This window comes from Drosophila melanogaster, chromosome X, assembly GCF_000001215.4.
Source record: "Drosophila melanogaster chromosome X".
NCBI lineage: Eukaryota > Metazoa > Arthropoda > Insecta > Diptera > Drosophilidae > Drosophila > Drosophila melanogaster.
The window spans coordinates 9,960,972-9,978,042 of record NC_004354.4 but is presented as its reverse complement, the minus strand read 5'-3'; the positions used below and the strand labels follow the sequence as shown (position 1 = coordinate 9,978,042).

Below are 17,071 nucleotides of genomic sequence, written 5' to 3'. Positions count from 1 at the left end.
CGTAACAGCTTGGACAGCGGCTGATGCAAGAGATCCGATGGAATTCAGTGGGAGCCACTGCAATGAACCACTCCCCCAAGGATGCGGTGGGGCAAATCACTGGATGGAAACGCAAAAAGCGAAAGCTCGCAATGAGCGGAAGTAAAAACTAAGTAAAGGTTGAGGGGTGAAATAGCTTGTTTGGGTTCATTTCCTCAAACTAAAGTTCAGTGGAAGGTAGAACAGGGGAATGAACTACGGATTTCGGCTCAGGAGTTTCGCTTCAAAAATTAGTTTTAAATACATTTGGCAATACCTTAATTAACTAATATTTAAATTAAAAAGATAGAATTAATATATATTTTGTAACCCAATAGCCTAATAGCGAATATTTTTGGATCTTCTTGACCCAAGAGTTTTCCCTGAACCTTTCTCCGTGGGCCAACTACTTGGTAGCTTGCCCAATGGAGCGGGCATTGTGTCACTTTCTACTGATTACAGGTTTCATTAAAATGCTTTTACTTGTTTACTTCTGGTGCTTTCTCTGACTCTCTCGCTCTCTCTCTTCCGCCTGCTCTCTCTCTCTCTCTCTCATTCTGTCTTTCTCTTTTTTTTTTTTGAAGTGGGCTGAATATTTTTTTAGCGGCGAGTTTCAGTTTTCAGTTATGCGTGAATCTTTCACAAGACAAAGTGACATTTTGCGGGCCGTTTAGTTGTCGCGTTTTTAATTTGAAAAACTTCAGGTTGTGTTTATTGTTTTGTGTTTTTCTTGTGCGCTCAGTGTTTGTGCTGGTTTATTTGCATTTTGAAATTGTTTATGAACTCAATTATATATTTGGGTGCTTCGGAGAGTTCGCATTGCAATTAAGTTTGGCAAGCCGCATTTTTATTTTATTATATTTCGGGTGAGTATGTATATAAGGCGGCTGAAAGCCGAAAAAAAGGGAAATAAGCGACAATCCCAGCTCAAAATGTATGTCAAAACGAAAGACTTAGGCAACGAACTTGCTAACTGGGCTAAGCCTCAACTGAAAATGCTGGCATAGGTCAGGTCTGTTCCAAAAACAAACAACACTACGGGGGGCTATTAATGGAGGGGGTTATTGAAGAGGGGGGGGGCGCTATTGGTTAGCGTTCGTCCATTAATCGCTTTGGCTACCGAAATTTGGCAACAGCGCCGACGTCAACAATGCAAAAGTGAAGATTCAAATGCGTTAATTGCTTCATAAATCAATTAACAAGAGCCTAACCAATCGTAAGCCGAAAAAAGGGAGAGTTTTATTGTTCTCCTATGACTTACGCTTTGTGTTCAGTGTCATATTTGATTGTTGATTATATTAAGCTATATGGATGGTGTCCAACATTTACTGGTTGACGTGCTACTTAAAATGCTATATAAATTACAAATTTTACATACATTTTAAAAAGGTTTTTTGTTTTTATAGGGAAGTGATTTGAGGGAACTTTCCTTTTTACTCTATTTCATTCGCATTTCATTTGAATTTTCGGGGTTAACTACCTGGTAACCTACTACTCATATTCGGCCTGACCCCTGGTCGCTGTCATGATTGAGGATGAACCAGAGTCAGAGCTAAAAAGACACTCAAAAATTAAAAAAAAAAACAAAAAAAATCACCAACTTGTCTGGGCCATGCAAGAGTGGCCTGGCCCAAAGAAACCGGTAACGGTCTCAAGGTCGTTCGTCGAATCGATGGCTCTGGCCAGATAAGCCTTAGCCCAAGATACAGCAGCCAGTTTAGCCATCAACGCGCTTTGGGCCAAAAGCTAAAAGCTATCAGCCATCAACTCTAAGGCATAAGCAATAACAAAACTCAGTGATGATAGCTGGGCCAAAATAAAAAATAAATAAATAAAATCGAAAACGAGGAAAAAAGCGAAAGTGAACGCCATGAAAGTGGAGCAGTCGAGCTGGAAATCCGCCGAAGGCAAACCGGCGGGGGGGGGGGGGTTGCGTCTCTTCATAAACAAAAAGATATATATGCAGGTGTCATATCTAAGTCGGTCAATAAGTTTATTGACCAGGCGACGCTCCAAATTGTGCGGTTGTTTCGGGAGAGTTATGCAAATCGATTGTGGCAACCCGATATCGAAAAGCGTAGAAACTTATGGCCGTTAAACAATGCACCCTTTTATATTTTTCGGGCCGATTAATATGCAAATCTCGAAATTTCTTATCCACCACTCGATATGTTGTGGCTTTATGTTTCAATTATGAGCGTTAAAGTCCGTATCGCAGATCTTGTATTATACGAATTTTCACACATTTTTTATGATGATATTTTTCCTGGGCAGTAAATTATAAGTTGATGCGGGTCTGGGCGAATGACTGTTTATGTTATTACCGGAGTGTTTTTGCCTATTATAAAATATGTTTAATACTCTTGAGTTTTATTTGCTTGGCAATTTCATAAGCCTTTGGCATTTTCGTTTAGCTTAGAAGTGATTTCCAATTTACGCCTCATTTAACAGCACTAAGTTCTGCACGGCAATTAAGCAAAGTGATCAGATTTGAAATGCCTTTCAAAATATCTAATGCCAAAATGATATTATTACGGGGCGACCTTCGCCGGCCGCCAGTGGCGAGATTTATTAATACTATAATTACAATAATGGCTGAACAAACAAATAAACGCTACATGACAGCAGAATCTGAATCTCCGGCAACCTTTGCGCAAAATCAAACGAATCATTTTTGCCTGGCCAAGAACAAAGTTCGTTTGTCCGATTCTAATACTAATTCTCAGACTGAGTTTTCAGTGAATGGTGGTCAGTTATTTAGTCTGTCGGCAACGCCTTTTCCAATTAAATTCGACCCGGCTATTGGGTACAAAGCAAAAGCACTCGATGCGAAAGATTGGCTTACAAACGGTCTTAATATAAACCGAATTAACTTTATTTTTCCATTAGAGTATTACACATGTGGTGCAAATCTTCGTGGGATTTGCTAAGTTAATTGCAACTTTTTAGAGATTGTCTACACACAACAACTAAAAGTCATTTGAACGTATCTCTTAAAACAAAAATATCAATTCTTTGGCAAGACGTTCTATTGCTTAGTGATTGGTTTTAAAGATATATGGTACCTCTTTTTTTTATATCTTGCCTATACCTGGCACATATTTATTTTGGCATATTTTAGATATTTATTAATAAGTAATCCCAGTCTTAAAAACATTTCCTTGGTCAAATGTCAAATGTACTGGCCGTAAAACACTTGCGCAAAGCCATCAGCAGTTCATTAGAGGCCCATTGCTGCGGCGGAGTTGAATACATTAGATGGAAATGGATGCGGAATCGAGTGCTGGCTTCTCCTCCATCTGGTTAACGAGCCGCACTCTCGGTCCAAATGAATTGGTTAATGGGTAATGGTTATGACCGTCTTCCCAACTTGCGGCGTGTAAACGGTTACTCGTTAAGCAAGGGGGTGCCCAATAGACCTGTTACCCGTTTCACTATATCTATTTTCCATTTTAATTTTATTATTAATTTTTTTTTCTCTGTTTTTCCTGCGTGCACTTAGCGGAGTCATTGTGGCCAGAACAGCGATGAGCAGGTGACATTAATGCCATGGCCCAAAACTGAGCAAAACCACACAAAAAAAAAAGAAAGAAAAAATAGCAGCCAGCGCATAATGCATAATGACAACCGTTGCATAACCCCCCCGCCAGTTGGGCAATGCCAAATTATGCCCCGACATGTTGGCGAAGGGTATTATGCTATATGCTATATGGCGTATGCTATATAGCCATTTCCAGAGAACAAGTTGCCACTGGTTAGTACGGATTTAATGCGTCTGCCCCACTATTTCGGCCCCTGACATTTTCGACGCGACAACTAAAGTTTAGAAACACAAAAAAAAAAAAAAAAAAACACAACACAAACTGACAATTGTAACCAAAAGGCGAAACTGGAAATGCAATGAAGATCTGGTTGTAGTGAATAAAGTCACTAGGGTTCAGGGGGCAAGGATTTGGGGCGCTTTTGGGGTCTTGGCCAGGCCAAAACGGCATGTTTTCTGCCAGATTGCTTTGAATAAAAACCAAGACACATAGCGCCTGTCTTTTTGCTAACATTTTTTTTTCTGGTTTTCTGTTGTCGGTTTTCTGTCATAAACATTATGACACGCGCTGCAACGCTGATGGACAGTTTGACAGATTGACTCACTGACAAACTGACGAAGTGGCGGGGCTGGCCAGCAATTATAGCGTTCTAATTGAGGCGCCTCAACGGCAACAAGCTGCAATTGAATTTTCATGGATAATTTGCTAATTGAGCTGCCAAATTAGGCAGAACAACTGGCCGGATCTTTTGACATGCAGATCTCTAGTGATTGTTATTTAATTGAAAACATGAAAGCCACACAAAAGCTTTAGGTAAATGAAGTATTTTAAATATAATTATACTTCTTTAAATATACATATATACATAATACAATGCACTTATTGTAGGCTTCCGAAACGAATCTTTTTGGTACAATCATTTAATTTCAGCAAATTATTTTATTTCATGTGTCCAATACAGTAGCTGTTCACTCGTTAAACTCATAACCCTACTAAAATGGGTCAGAATGTGGCTTTTGTTTTCGGAAAACATCTTCAAGGGCTTCGTGCTGCGACAAGAAAATTGAAAGTTAATTTAGCTAAGGCCACAAAGTAAGAGGCACTCGAGCATGCACTGGGCACAGGTTCTGCGATCTGTTAAAAAAAAAAAAATGTGTATAAAAAGATACACAGATGTGGATGTGGATGTTGAGATGAAGGTGGAGATGGAGATGGTGTTGCAGGTGGAGGCCTCTGAAGAGACATCTCCCGACCTTGTGACCCACAAAAACGCTGACAGCCGAGCGTGCACTTTGCATTTTGGGTTTTTGCGGTTTCGTTGCTGAAATTTGTACATTTTTTATTTGTCATTTCAACGGATGCGCGCATTAATTTTGCTTTATCTGGTCCCCTCGCTCGTCTGTCGTCACATGAAATGATAAATAAAAATAAAACTACAAACAAAATAAAAGCATGGCAAGGTGCGCCAGCACCTCTTCACGTCAATTAAGGATTATGTTTCGGTCCCGTTCCGGCAAACGACCCAGATGACCTTGAGCCAAGGCGTTGATTAAATCGCTACATTGATAAGCAAATTACTGCAAAAACGGGTTAAGTGGCCACTGGCTGTCTGGGGTTAATTAGAAAGGTTTCCCAAGCACCCAGAAATCGCCAGTGACATTTGCAATTAAATGAGCGGCTGACGGATTGATTACAGACGATCTGGCCAAGGATCGCAATAATCCTTTTTCGAATATTAAAACTGGAAATTATGGAAAATTTTCATTAACATATACGAGCCGGTTTCGCGACTATGTTCATCCTAATAGATCAAGACTTTTAAGCTTAGAAATCTCTTAATAGTCTAAATTAATCTTGAATATTATTGAATATGATATAAAAAAACAAAACAACCCATTCCAATATCACGTGACATAAGCAATTTGCTTAACAAGTATCCGAAAATTGCTCAATAAATCTAGATTTGCATGGGAAACATAATAAACATGCTAAAGTCGAGTGCAGATGATCGCATTCTGTTTAAATCCAATTTAAATCTCAAAATTGACTTAATCAACTGCTTCGAATAGATTTGATACGATTCGATATAAATTGAAAGCGTTTTTTTTTTTTAGTTAATTGTTACAAATTCAGAACTAGGCCCGCCAAACTGACTAAGTATACATGCAGGCAGCGGCAGGCCAGCATTTCAAATCGGATCGTATTGGATCATATCGCCTCGTATCGGTTCGTATCGTATCAGATACGAGTGCATCGCATTGGAGTGCAGTCCGTACACTCGACATGCAATTCTAGTTATTAAGTTTCGTCTGAATTCGATACGCGCACTTTGACTCCAATTTATCGGTCTCCCTCTCCGAATGCGAGCGACTTGATTAAAGTTTCTTGAGCTTGTATTCTTTTCGTTTGGATCGTTTCGTTCGTTTTTTGTTGTCCAGTCGACGACATTTTACTTCTAGCCATAAATACGAATAATTTATGCTGATTATTAATCGTAAAAAGCGTATTAACATGCGATTTAACATAGGCATTTCAGTCCGATCTACTAGTAAATCCAGCTGGTGTTAAATTCTTAGTCAATGTTAGGGTCAAGGGTAGTGGCTTTGGTTGCTCTAGGGGAGGTAAATATTGCCTTTTTCATTTAAAGAAAAACCAGAAGAAACGACGAGTATCGAATGTCTCGACTATCCGTGTACCCATACGAATACAAATGAATATTTTTTATGAAACTTTTGTGATAAATACTTAAAAAAAATATAATTTCGCCTAAAGAAACAGTGTTTTGTACAGCTAATTACCAATGTTAAACATCCACATAATTTTTTGACGGATTTTGGGAAATTAATTTTTGGGTAAATTTTCACATTTTTTGTAAGGGGTAACATCATCAAAATTTGCAAAAAATGGCCAAAAAATAGAATTTCCAATTGTGAATGCAGTTCGATTGGGAATTTTATTACGAGCTCAACGAGGTATGACTTTCCAAATACAGACAATTATTTTTAAAGTTGTGGCAAAAAAACGGATTATTTGATGAAAATTCGGCAGTTCATAAAATTCAAAATTTACGAATGGAATTTTCTTTATAATTTCGATCATATCGATCAATAAATAATTGTTTTGAGCAGTCAATTACCAATGCTAATGACTCCTTTTTCGTTTTGACAGACGAAGGGTTTTTAAAGGACTTCAATCAGACCCTTGTGTAACCATTTACCACCGAAAAAAGTGCTTAAGAATGCATATTGCGCATACGCCGCGTATGACCGACTTGTGCCTCTCTTTTGTATGTGTGTGTGTGCCTTAATTGAAAGCCAAAGAGTACAAATTAAAAGCGCATTGCAGAAACACCATTAACAAGGCAACAACACCGGTGACTTAACATCTCCAGCGGCTGGTTTTGCACTTTATTGAGCGCTTTCCGTTCGAATTTGCGCTCAAAACCGCTCAAAAACGTGTTTTTTGCGCCGGCGTTCCGCTCGAATCGCTGCCAACGTCGCCGTCGACGTCTTGCATCCAACAACGAATCCAAACGTATCCATGAATCCACGAATCGGGCGGCAATAAAATTCAATTTGGCCGGATTGCGTTCGTCTGTGATTTTTCGGTGGATATTTTGAGTGGACTGCGCAGCGGCGCTAAACAAAAAGCTCTGCGCATGCGCCGTGGGCTGTGTAACCGATTTTTTGGCCACTGCTAAATCATTGAAGTAACTTTCGTCCGCAGTCATTTGCTTAAAGTTAGTGAACGTGCTAGTATCGCGTATCTGGCGGCGCGGCTTCCAGACGACAACAAAAACACTTGCCTCAAAAAGTTTACTTAAAATTTTTTTTTTCATCCAACCCGAGCTTTGTGTTTTATTTTGCGGTACAAAACAAGCTATATGCAACAAAAACTTTTCTTACATAAAATCAACGAAAATTTTCCACTGCAAATTTAACCTATATTTTGTTCGCTTGCAGAAACTAATTATGCAGTTCACCAGGAGCCGTTTATTACTATCGATGGCCGTGCTATCGGCACTGCTATCGTTATCGCTGGGCTTTCCCGCACCTCAGCAAACAAATTCCGAACTGGAGGCGAATTTCCAGGATAGCAGCGATCCCGACTTGAATCCTATCAACGCAGAGGTAACAAAACAATTGATTGACTAGACAAGTAGCATCCGAAATCCCTTCGAGAAAAATCCAAAAAAACCAACAAGGAAGTTTGCAAGCATTTCAAAAGAGGGAGTTCGAAAACTTGATTGTCTCCTGGCGTGAAAGTACAATTTTCCCGCTCTCGCTCTCTGTTGTTGCACATTTTCATCGGTTGGTTGTTTTTTATGTTTTTTGCCCGTTATGCAAGCTGCTAATTTTGTGGTGCATTGAACCGACTTCTGGCCAATTTTCTGGCCTCACCGCTCGTATGCAAATCAGGCAAAATGCAAAGAGTCAGATAAAAAATGGTTTAAAGCCAAATTCAATTCCAAATTCGTTGGCCATTCGAGACCAGACGACCTTGATGGCGACAAAACTTGTTAACGACCTACGTTAACATTTCAAAACCATTCCAAAAGCCAAAACCGAAAACTGAAAACCCAAAAAAAAGCCGAAAAATCAAAGCCAACGCCTTGGCCAAAAAGAGATGGCCAGATGCGGGCAGAAAGAGAGGGATATAGAGGAGCTTCTTCATGGCTCATCACCTCTTCTTCTCTCGCTGCCTCTTATTCGCATAAATTGTGAAACATTTCCGCGCCTCCAAAAAGTTGGTTCATATATTTATTTCTTCGTCTTCATTGATTCAATCATTCGTAGTGAAAATCATTGGATTTGAGGTAATTGCTTGGGAAATTAAGAAAATGCAAATAAGAGGGGATTAAAAAGTTAATTGCAAACTCAATCAATCAATTTCTTGAACATCCAAAGACTATAAATGTAGGTAAATAGTTTTCAGCAAAAGTACAAGCATACATGTTATAAGTAATACACAAAAATATTATAGATTCCTTTGAGCTTAGCCAAAAATTGAGCATTTACCCCTGCCTCACAGTTTTCCACTTTTCCATTCAAGTAGTAGTTAAACTTGTTGTTAGTCCCTTCGTTTAACTGCTTGTTCAGCTTTCAACAACTGACCTGATTTTGCTCTATATAAATCATAGCTCACGCTTTTTGTTTGTCACTTCAGCGGACAAAAACAAAAGGCATAAAGTAAAGGTGTAGAGCGTAATGTGTTTAGCGTTTTGTTAAACTAATAAATTGCCTAGTTGTTTAGCTTCTCGAAAACCAAAAAGACAGACAAAAATATGGTCCATGTGGGCTGCTTCAAGCGATTTTCTGTCGGGCAGTCTTAAAAAACCTTTCAAGAGGGAGAATGGCAGAACAATGAACCGAAATCGCCAAGTGAATTGCATAATTTTCAAGATATTACTTGTGATCAAAATCTGTGGGCTGAAGGCGAATTATTGTTAAACGTTTTCAAGCTGATTAACTTTTCGCTTTGAAACTATATTTTTCGAGACTGTTAATATCCACGAACAGGCCCGTGAATTTTATAGAATTCACATAAGCACTTTATTGCATTTTAAAAAATTCAAATCACAGTCAACGTATTTCATAACTTTTTTAAGAGGCCCAGAAGACGTCATCAAGTCAAATAAAAAGGTCGTATAATTGCAAGTAGTAGTGCAATGTACTAAGATCCCACATCGCTTGAATTCGGTTCGAAATTCAATTCCAATGGTTTGGATTATGCGTTTTGGTTGGAAATGAGTTGATTTCGGCTTCGATATTGAGCTGCACATATATTGTACATATATGACCGAATGACGAGGTGAATTTTAAGTGCCTTGGACCAGCTTGGATCGATCGAGAAGCAGTCGGAAAGTATCAGATATAGCGATAGGCATCGGCTTAGAATGACCGAAGGTCCCCAAGTCCACAAGTGATATAATTACTTATGTATGTGTAGTATATGAGTGATTTTTTTTCTTCTTCGACCAGCCCCAAAAAATTGGGTCAAGTCTAACTGGCCCCCCAGTGCCGAGTGCTTTTTTACCCGCTCTTTGGCAGCAATTAAACTTGAAGTCAACACTGGCGGCACTCAAGAGGTGTAATTAGGCAAAGAATCCAATCGATTAAAGCCAGACAAGTCCGAAAATGCCAGATCGGCAATTAGGCGCGATATGAAATGACTGGGAAAAATTAATATATATGCTTAGAGATCGTAAAAGAAATCAATTTGTTTGTCTCAACATTAAAGCTCAAAATCTTGTAATTACATATATAAAGCTTCATGTTGACTAGAAGCAATTTGGCCAATGTCCTTTGCCAGTGCTCCTCTGATTCTTCCCGTTTGGGTGATCCTGTATTTTCCACTTCGATTTCCATTTCCAGGAGGTGTTAAGTGTCCAGGAGCGCAACAAAAGAAAACTGCCCGATGCCACATTCGAGGCTAAGAACGCAGTGCTCGGTTTTGTGTTTGGCGTGAGTATTTCATATGCTTAAAATAATAAGAAAAATAAATATACAAACTATAAATAAATATATGTAGAAAATCGACAACTTCCTGGATACAAAGACGCGGGTGATCGAGCAGCTGGACCGATCGAATATCGAAAAGAACAAGCAGTGGGACATCAAGTCGCCGGTGCCCATCAAGGACTTCCAGACTCTGATTACCGCCGTGGTGTCGCCAAAGATCCGTTCGATTGGCAACATTGCTAATGACCTGACCACCGGTGTGCTGACCACGATTACCGCCTTTAGTGGCTCCTCCTCGGGCGGCGGAAATGCGAACGCCGGATTGGGCAATGTGGTTTCCAAGTTCCTCAGCTTCTCGGGACCCATCCTGCAGGGATCATCTGGCGGAGTTAATGGAATCGCCGGCGTGACGACACCAGCTCCCGATTCCGATGAGGCGGGCTACTAGGATGTGTAAATAGCAACGATTCAAGGCCAACAAATGGAAGCTGTAATTTATCGTTGAATCCCTATTCGTTTCTTCCCACATCCATCAGAATCTTTGTTGAATTTCCAACCCCCTCGCTCGAATCGTTTTTATTTTTTTTTGTTTACACCCTAGTTAAGTTTCATGTTTGTAAATATTCGGCATAAACAAATATATATATATAGAGAAATTCACGACACTACAAAAGCGAATAAAACCGAAAACAGAAAACCAATATAACACGCACCTAGTTTCGATTTGGGGCCTTGGCCTTGTCAAGTTTTTGGATTTTGGATTTTCGAATTGGATTTTGGATCCCTCTGCTCACTCACATGGCTCATCTATATATATTTATCTCTTTGTTTCTCTATATATTTGCCAGACCAAGAGACTACGTCGGGCGGGGGGAAAAGATCTGAGCGATGCCGCCGAAATCATGAGCGATGCCTCCCTGGAACTTCCCTCTGAACTATTGAACAAATCTCTAGTGACGGTCACCAATATCTCAAAGTCGTTGTCTCGCCTGATTTTGGTAAGTAATATATATTGTAGATAGAATATGGCTTTATAGTAAATAGAAGAAACTAGTAACGTTTGTTTAATAAGCAATGAATTTGGAGATATTGTTATATTATTTATGATATTCTTTAAAATGGTTATAATATGTTGTTGTTTTTATATTTATACTACAGAACTCCGCTCGTCGCTACTCCCGCTTCGTGCTCTTCTTTAAGCCAGTTTTCGGAGATGCCCTGGTGGTCAAGGGATCTGAAGATCCCACTACAACCACCACAGTACGCACCACCACAACCACCGAAGAGACTGACAAGCTCAACGAAGTCTAAATAGAATTTAATTTTTAATTAATCTTTTGTATTACATTTGTTTTTTTTTATCTCTTAACTTGTTGGGCGTTTGTTTAATATGCGACTGGTGTAGTCAATAAAGTTACTTATTTATAAAGCGGCGCGTGGACGAACCATCATGCGAACTATTTTCAGGGAACCTTTGGGTCCATTTAAGAAACCGCGCCATAGAATGCCCTTGAAACCATCAACATCCCGTTCTAGAAGGCGTTGATATAGGCCAAATGGGTTGCTATAGGAAAATAAATGTTATACTATTCGATAATAATTATTGAAATGAATAAGAACGCACGTGAGATTGCAAGAGCCGCCATACCAAAAAGCTCCCGACTGCTGAGCCGCGCAGTTTTGCTCATTTTCATCATTAACCCTATCGTGGGTACTGAATTTCTTTCCCGTGTGGTCACGCAATGCATCGGCAGCATCGCCGTGATAATCCCCCAAGACATTCAGACGATACTGTTCCGATTCACTGCCGATGCTAAAGTGATCATATAGGGCATATCTCAGCTCCTGCTTTCGATTCTGCAGCTGAACCAAAAGCTCATAGTTGTCACTGCTCGTAATCTGATGCAATTTATCCAATCCGATGAAGAACTCGGTGGTTAGTGGCCCGAAACCGATCTTGTAATCCGCCCACTTTCGATTGAAATCCTCACTGCCATCATAACGATTAACTACCATTGTCCAACCACCGTTTCTGACCTTCTGATCGCAAAAAACAAAGAACGGTTCCACGTTCGAGCGGGGTCTGATTCGCACCACACCGTGCTGCTGTTTCAGGCAGTTTGCCGGAGTGATTGGAACGGCCGCTGCACCACCGTTGGCCAGGAGTTGCGGCTCAATGTCTAGGCTGTTGTGGGAGAAGGGACTGTGAATTATCACACATGAATAACAACGACTGCCGGCAAATACCTACAATCGAGATGCCAGTGCATTGGGCGAAGCGAGTCCCACCACCGGTGCACTTCCCGCTCTTCGCAGATCCACCAACTGCTCCTGGAGACTGCCTATCTGCTCCTTGACACTAGCTATTTCGTTGTTCAGCGATTGCATTCGAGTGGTAAGACCACTTAAAGCCGAAACTGGACAGCTGCTGGAACTCTATAAAAATCATGTCAAGACTTACTGTACGAATGTAACACGATGAGCTCGCTTTGTTTTTTGTTCTACAAGCATAGACTTTGAACTGTAGAATATGATTTGGCCGTCGGTTTTTCCCAACTCACCGCATTTCCCAAGGAGGGCGGAACCAACAGTCCTCCGCCCAGATCCGTTTGTGTGGTGGATAGACAGGCCATGGCCATGACCAAGGCATCCAGCTGCAGCATCTGTGACATTTTGGCACTTTCGATTACTGGCCGACTAGCTAACTGGCTGACTGACTAACTAACTAACTAAGCCGCAAAGTGTACATCAACTACTGATCTGAGGCGCAATGCAAGTGTGAATTGAAACAAAGGTCACTCGATTGATTACCTGTACACGTTGCGTGCATTGCATTGAAAACCGGGTATGCTAAGCAGATCAGTAAGTGTTGGGCAGTGCTATCTCATCCAGTGATTGCAAGTTCACAACACTTAAAAGTAACGGATCAATAATTTAAAACTTAAACTCTTTATTGCAACAATATATCAGCCATTGATATGTTTGACACAAAACTATTCAATTAAAGGGATTAAGGCCTATGTGACTAAACCGTGATCTTCTCATCACTGTGATCGCCTAACGCGGCGTGACTTTTGTGGCATCTCCAATCAGCCACCGACTAGTAACTAATCCAGCGAACTAATGAGCCAACTTGCTTAGTCAGTTGCCCAGTCGAGCAGTTGCAACTGCGTTGCATTCGCTGGCATCATTTTTAGCCTGAAATCGGAACACGTACGTCGGTGTAAATATATATAATTAAATCGCGATGGCGCTGGAGGCGCTCGTCACGGCTTTGGCTTGCCTCAGCACCACCACAAATGCCACGAGTAACTTGCCAGGAAAACACTTTTCCGTGATAATGAGAAACTCGGCGGAGCCCTTTTTGCTGGCTGAAAATGTGAGTATGGCCGCTGTTTCGAGACTCCATTTATTTGAGCATACCCTTCTTGTTTCAGGATACCGCCAGTTGTCCAGTAAGCACTTTGGCTGGCTTAGCAGCACGGTGAGTCCCTCTTAAAGGTCCTTACACCTTGTTTACATAATAGTATTACATTATTTAGTGTACAATTCATGACAGATGAGCTGCAAAATCTCAAAACAGAGCTTAATGAGCTACAGGGACTCATTGAGGAGTATAAAAATCAGGGCACCGGAATACCCATTGCAACCAGGTTGTAAGTTAATAAAGGTAGAAAATAATTTATTATATGTCCATAATTGTAACATGAACTTCTATAATTTTTAGACTTCGCCCATTGCCAGCAAGTGTGCAGACCTTTCCGTTGGCGCTGGCCACGCCCCCCGACGATACGCCCCGAAATTGCTACGATGAGAAGCATGGTCAGGTGAGGATCCGAATTGCTCCGGATATGGAACCCTTCTTCGCGAGCTGTGACCAGAAAGTGAGAGATGGTGGCTGGATGGTGATCGCCTATAGATTCGATGGCAGCGAGGACTTCAACAAGGATTGGCAGAACTATAAGGCCGGTTTTGGCGCTTTAAACTCGGAGTTCTTTATCGGATTGGATAAGCTGCACAGGTTGACCAACAGTGAGCACCACGAGTTGCTCATCATAATGAAGAAGAAAAGTGGAGAGGAACGTTTCGCGCTGTACGATCACTTCAGTATTGGCAGTGAATCGGAAAAGTATCTTCTATATGTACTTGGTGCCTACAAAGGTGATGCTGGTGATTCGCTACGTTACCATGCGGGCAAGAAGTTCACCACATTCGATCAGGATAACGACGATAATGGCCAAAACTGCGCCAGGACGCATGCAGGTGCCTGGTGGTATGGAAGGGAGTGCTTCGAGAGGTGAGCAAAAGTACGCATATTAAGTATCTATTCTAAGCAGCCACCTTCAAATCTTTGCAGCAACTTGTTTGGTACATTCCAGTCGAAGTACGGACAGGAGATTGGCTATTTCAAGGGCATCCTGTGGAAATCCTTCCTGCCAGGACCCACTGGCTCGCTTAGCTATGTCCGCATGCTCATCCGGCCGCTCAAGAAACAGTAGACGAAGCTATCACATATTCAATCACAAAGACTCCTCAGGCATAGAATACAATAAATGTCGATTATTTAACAATTCAAGATACTTGTCAGCTGGGATGATTGCAAACGGGTTTCAATTATGGCAATTAATTTATATATTTCGCATTAAGCGATGTTCAATTAATCGGTGTACAATACGCAACGCACACACAGACCGAAGAACAATGGATGTGTGGGTGATGGGGAAATAATGTTGCTCATTAATGGCATATTATCATGAGAAATTTTCGCTCTGCTCATCTGCATACAAAGCGAATAAAAGGGAGGGCCGGGTGGTGTTTGCTAAGCAACGGAAGTTGTTTTCACTAAAAATAAGCACACACTGTGAAAACGAGCCGGTTTCCATATGCATTTCCCAATGCTAATGATATCGAACGGCCCGCACTGCGTATACGTAATAGCTGATAGAGAACGGGGCGTATGCGTAATGCGACTGTCATTGCCACCTAGCCCGCTCTGCCTCCTCCTCATTCCTCTTGTTGTTCCTGTTCTTCTTGTGTAGCTTAAGAAATACGAGTATGGGAAAACTTTGACACCGAATGCCCGGAATAAATTTCATAAATTTCTGGCAGAGCAATTGAATGCGACGAGGAGGACTTTCGGGATAAAGACAGGAGCAAATAAGCTCCTGTGCAATTGTGTGCCAAATTCAATAAATAACAAGAAAAACTTGAGAAGACTGTGGGCAGAATGACTATAATATACTCTAATTGTGATTAATATATATATATATATACCATAGTAGTTATATTTATAGTGAACGGTTGAAATTGCAAATTAATTAATTAAATTTATTGCATATTTAGCTCATGCATTAATTCAGTTGCATGATAATAATTTTAGAAGAAATTGAATTGTTCCGATGAAGTAATGTTGGGAAATTCAAAAGTAATGCAGCATCAGTTTTATTGCAATATGCAAATAAGCTATGCAAATGGAAAATGTTTTCCATTTTCCAGCATGATTCTAAGAAGCGGAAATAGGCTGTTTTAGATCGTTAATATACCCAACATATATACCCGGCTCATTGGCCGACATGATAGTAAATAAATTTGCTCACTCGAAATACCAAGAGCCCCGAACTTTTTGACAGAGTCTGAAAATATTAAACAAAGCGCACGATTCCGCAAAACTCAACTGACAATGAAATGTTGGCCGAGGGTGCCGGAGCTACTTCATCAACTTCTTCCACCTCAACTTCAACTAGCACTTGTTTGGCCTTTGTTTCGATTGTGTTTTCTTTTTTTTCTTATTCCTGTTTTTCTCCCGTTTGTGTTCTTGTGTTTTTTGAATTTTCATAAAACTTTTGCTCGTTTGCCGCTAATAAATTATTTTCGGGGCGCAAAAACTTTGGCCGCAGTCCGGCTGTCCTGTTGTCCGTGTGTCCGTGGAGTCCCGGAGTCCCGGAGTCTACTGCTCAAAGCTGTCCGCAGAAGGGACATTCCTCTGGGGAAGGACTTCGATACCGATTCCACAAACTGCATATTGTCCTGGACCCAGGACATTACAATCCTCGTTCGCCGTTCGCCGTTGTTTGTTATTCCTGTGTGTGCGCTTTGTTCATAAATAATTTGCGCCACAACTCAATTTCATGAGCGTAAATCACTGTGTGGTCACTTGGCACCACCAAACAACCAACCAACCCACCCACCAGGATTTGACCCACCAATTTTGATCCGGCCCCAGCCACCTCATTGTTTCACATCGCATTCTTTTCAAATAATTCCCCATCTTGTTTCGGCATTATTTCCACGTTGCTTTCCTTGCCGCCCATTTACCATACAATTCCTTATTTATGTCCTGCCCGGCAAACTTTCCCTTCTCTTCATTGATGGAAAGACAGCCTTGCGACTTTGTTGTCTTATGTGTGTGCTGGGGGGTGTTAAATCAACACAAAGTTGCCGCAAACTTTTCAATTGGCTTGACAAATATAAAGAAATTTACAATATCGCTTACAGGGCGCAAAGAAAATGGGGACAAAGGACTCGGGTCACAGGACAATCAAATTCGAATGTCAAAAAAAGTGACTTTTTTGCGGCTATAATAGATGTGATTTAGTTTCTTTGTCCCATTTTATTACCATTTATTATTAAAAATATAACAAACTGAAAGCCAGCTCTAATTTCTCGATTTAAACACTATTAAATAGAAAAATCTAAGAGGGAATCCGACTATCTTGTGCAACACAAGACGAAAATCGTCACTTGATCGTCCTTTGGGGAAAGTTTACTTGGCTTTTCCGCCATTTCGATCCCCCTTAACCCTTAGAAGGTGGCTAAGTGTATGCAACACCAGCTTAATGCCCTGATACGCATTCCGCACATGAAGTTGCAATAAAAACAACATTACACTAAATTCTCATATTTCTCTTTCTTCTCGCCCGGCTTTCCTTTTCGCCCAGCTTGTTTATTTCCAGCCCAAAAAAAAAATATGGGGTGAAAAAGCGGAAAATGCTGGCTGATTTCCCTCTTCGGAGCGGCAACAATAAATTGCAATTCCAAGTCACTTAAATT

The 17,071-nt window shown here is 40.7% G+C and overlaps 3 protein-coding genes across 10 annotated transcripts; 2 read left to right on the top strand and 1 right to left on the bottom strand.

Moving 5' to 3' along the window:
• The first annotated feature begins 637 nt into the window (after window positions 1–637).
• CG43386 (uncharacterized protein) lies at window positions 638–11,428 on the top strand. 3 transcript variants are annotated; one of them, NM_001258666.2, is made up of 4 exons: window positions 638–884; window positions 7,523–7,690; window positions 9,935–10,024; window positions 10,092–10,720. In NM_001258666.2, exons 2-4 carry the CDS (start codon window positions 7,532–7,534, stop codon window positions 10,467–10,469), a joined length of 627 nt encoding a protein of 208 aa, NP_001245595.1. In that variant the 5' UTR covers window positions 638–884; window positions 7,523–7,531; the 3' UTR covers window positions 10,470–10,720. The 3 variants fall into 3 exon arrangements, with proteins under 3 accessions (NP_001245595.1, NP_572593.2, NP_572594.2); NM_132365.3 differs by lacking the exons at window positions 638–884; window positions 9,935–10,024; window positions 10,092–10,720 and adding exons at window positions 7,279–7,427; window positions 10,870–11,019; window positions 11,180–11,428; NM_132366.4 differs by lacking the exon at window positions 638–884 and adding an exon at window positions 7,279–7,427.
• Window positions 11,084–12,802, bottom strand: CG1889 (uncharacterized protein). Of its 4 annotated transcripts, none has more exons than NM_132364.4 (4): window positions 12,583–12,802; window positions 12,273–12,457; window positions 11,646–12,206; window positions 11,084–11,585 (listed from the first exon to the last, which is right to left on the bottom strand). In NM_132364.4, exons 1-4 carry the CDS (start codon window positions 12,691–12,693, stop codon window positions 11,444–11,446), a joined length of 999 nt encoding a protein of 332 aa, NP_572592.1. In that variant the 5' UTR covers window positions 12,694–12,802; the 3' UTR covers window positions 11,084–11,443. The 4 variants fall into 4 exon arrangements, with proteins under 4 accessions (NP_572592.1, NP_001259392.1, NP_727376.2 ...); NM_001272463.1 differs by having other exon boundaries at window positions 11,329–11,585; window positions 12,269–12,457; NM_167208.3 differs by having other exon boundaries at window positions 11,329–11,585; window positions 11,646–12,224.
• A 362-nt stretch (window positions 12,803–13,164) lies between these two features.
• CG1791 (uncharacterized protein) lies at window positions 13,165–14,590 on the top strand. 3 transcript variants are annotated; one of them, NM_001272462.1, is made up of 5 exons: window positions 13,165–13,400; window positions 13,459–13,505; window positions 13,564–13,674; window positions 13,749–14,318; window positions 14,379–14,590. In NM_001272462.1, the coding sequence occupies exons 1-5, from the start codon at window positions 13,269–13,271 to the stop codon at window positions 14,518–14,520; spliced, it is 1,002 nt and encodes a 333-aa protein (NP_001259391.1). In that variant the 5' UTR covers window positions 13,165–13,268; the 3' UTR covers window positions 14,521–14,590. The 3 variants fall into 3 exon arrangements, with proteins under 3 accessions (NP_001259391.1, NP_572591.1, NP_001096930.1); NM_132363.1 differs by having other exon boundaries at window positions 13,564–13,677; NM_001103460.1 differs by having other exon boundaries at window positions 13,564–13,691.
• Window positions 14,591–17,071: the final 2,481 nt, after the last annotated feature.

Coding starts and splice junctions, on each gene's coding strand:
- CG1791 (NM_132363.1), top strand. CDS start 13,269: ATGGCGCTGGAGGCGCTCGTCACGGCTTTGGCTTGCCTCAGCACCACC. Junction 13,401..13,458: donor CCTTTTTGCTGGCTGAAAAT/GTGAGTATGGCC, acceptor TTCTTGTTTCAG/GATACCGCCAGTTGTCCAGT. Junction 14,319..14,378: donor GGAAGGGAGTGCTTCGAGAG/GTGAGCAAAAGT, acceptor AAATCTTTGCAG/CAACTTGTTTGGTACATTCC.
- CG1889 (NM_167208.3), bottom strand. CDS start 12,693: ATGTCACAGATGCTGCAGCTGGATGCCTTGGTCATGGCCATGGCCTGT. Junction 12,225..12,272: donor AATGCACTGGCATCTCGATT/GTAGGTATTTGC, acceptor GATAATTCACAG/TCCCTTCTCCCACAACAGCC. Junction 11,586..11,645: donor GGCGGCTCTTGCAATCTCAC/GTGCGTTCTTAT, acceptor ATTTTCCTATAG/CAACCCATTTGGCCTATATC.
- CG43386 (NM_001258666.2), top strand. CDS start 7,532: ATGCAGTTCACCAGGAGCCGTTTATTACTATCGATGGCCGTGCTATCG. Junction 7,691..9,934: donor TGAATCCTATCAACGCAGAG/GTAACAAAACAA, acceptor TTCCATTTCCAG/GAGGTGTTAAGTGTCCAGGA. Junction 10,025..10,091: donor TGCTCGGTTTTGTGTTTGGC/GTGAGTATTTCA, acceptor AAATATATGTAG/AAAATCGACAACTTCCTGGA.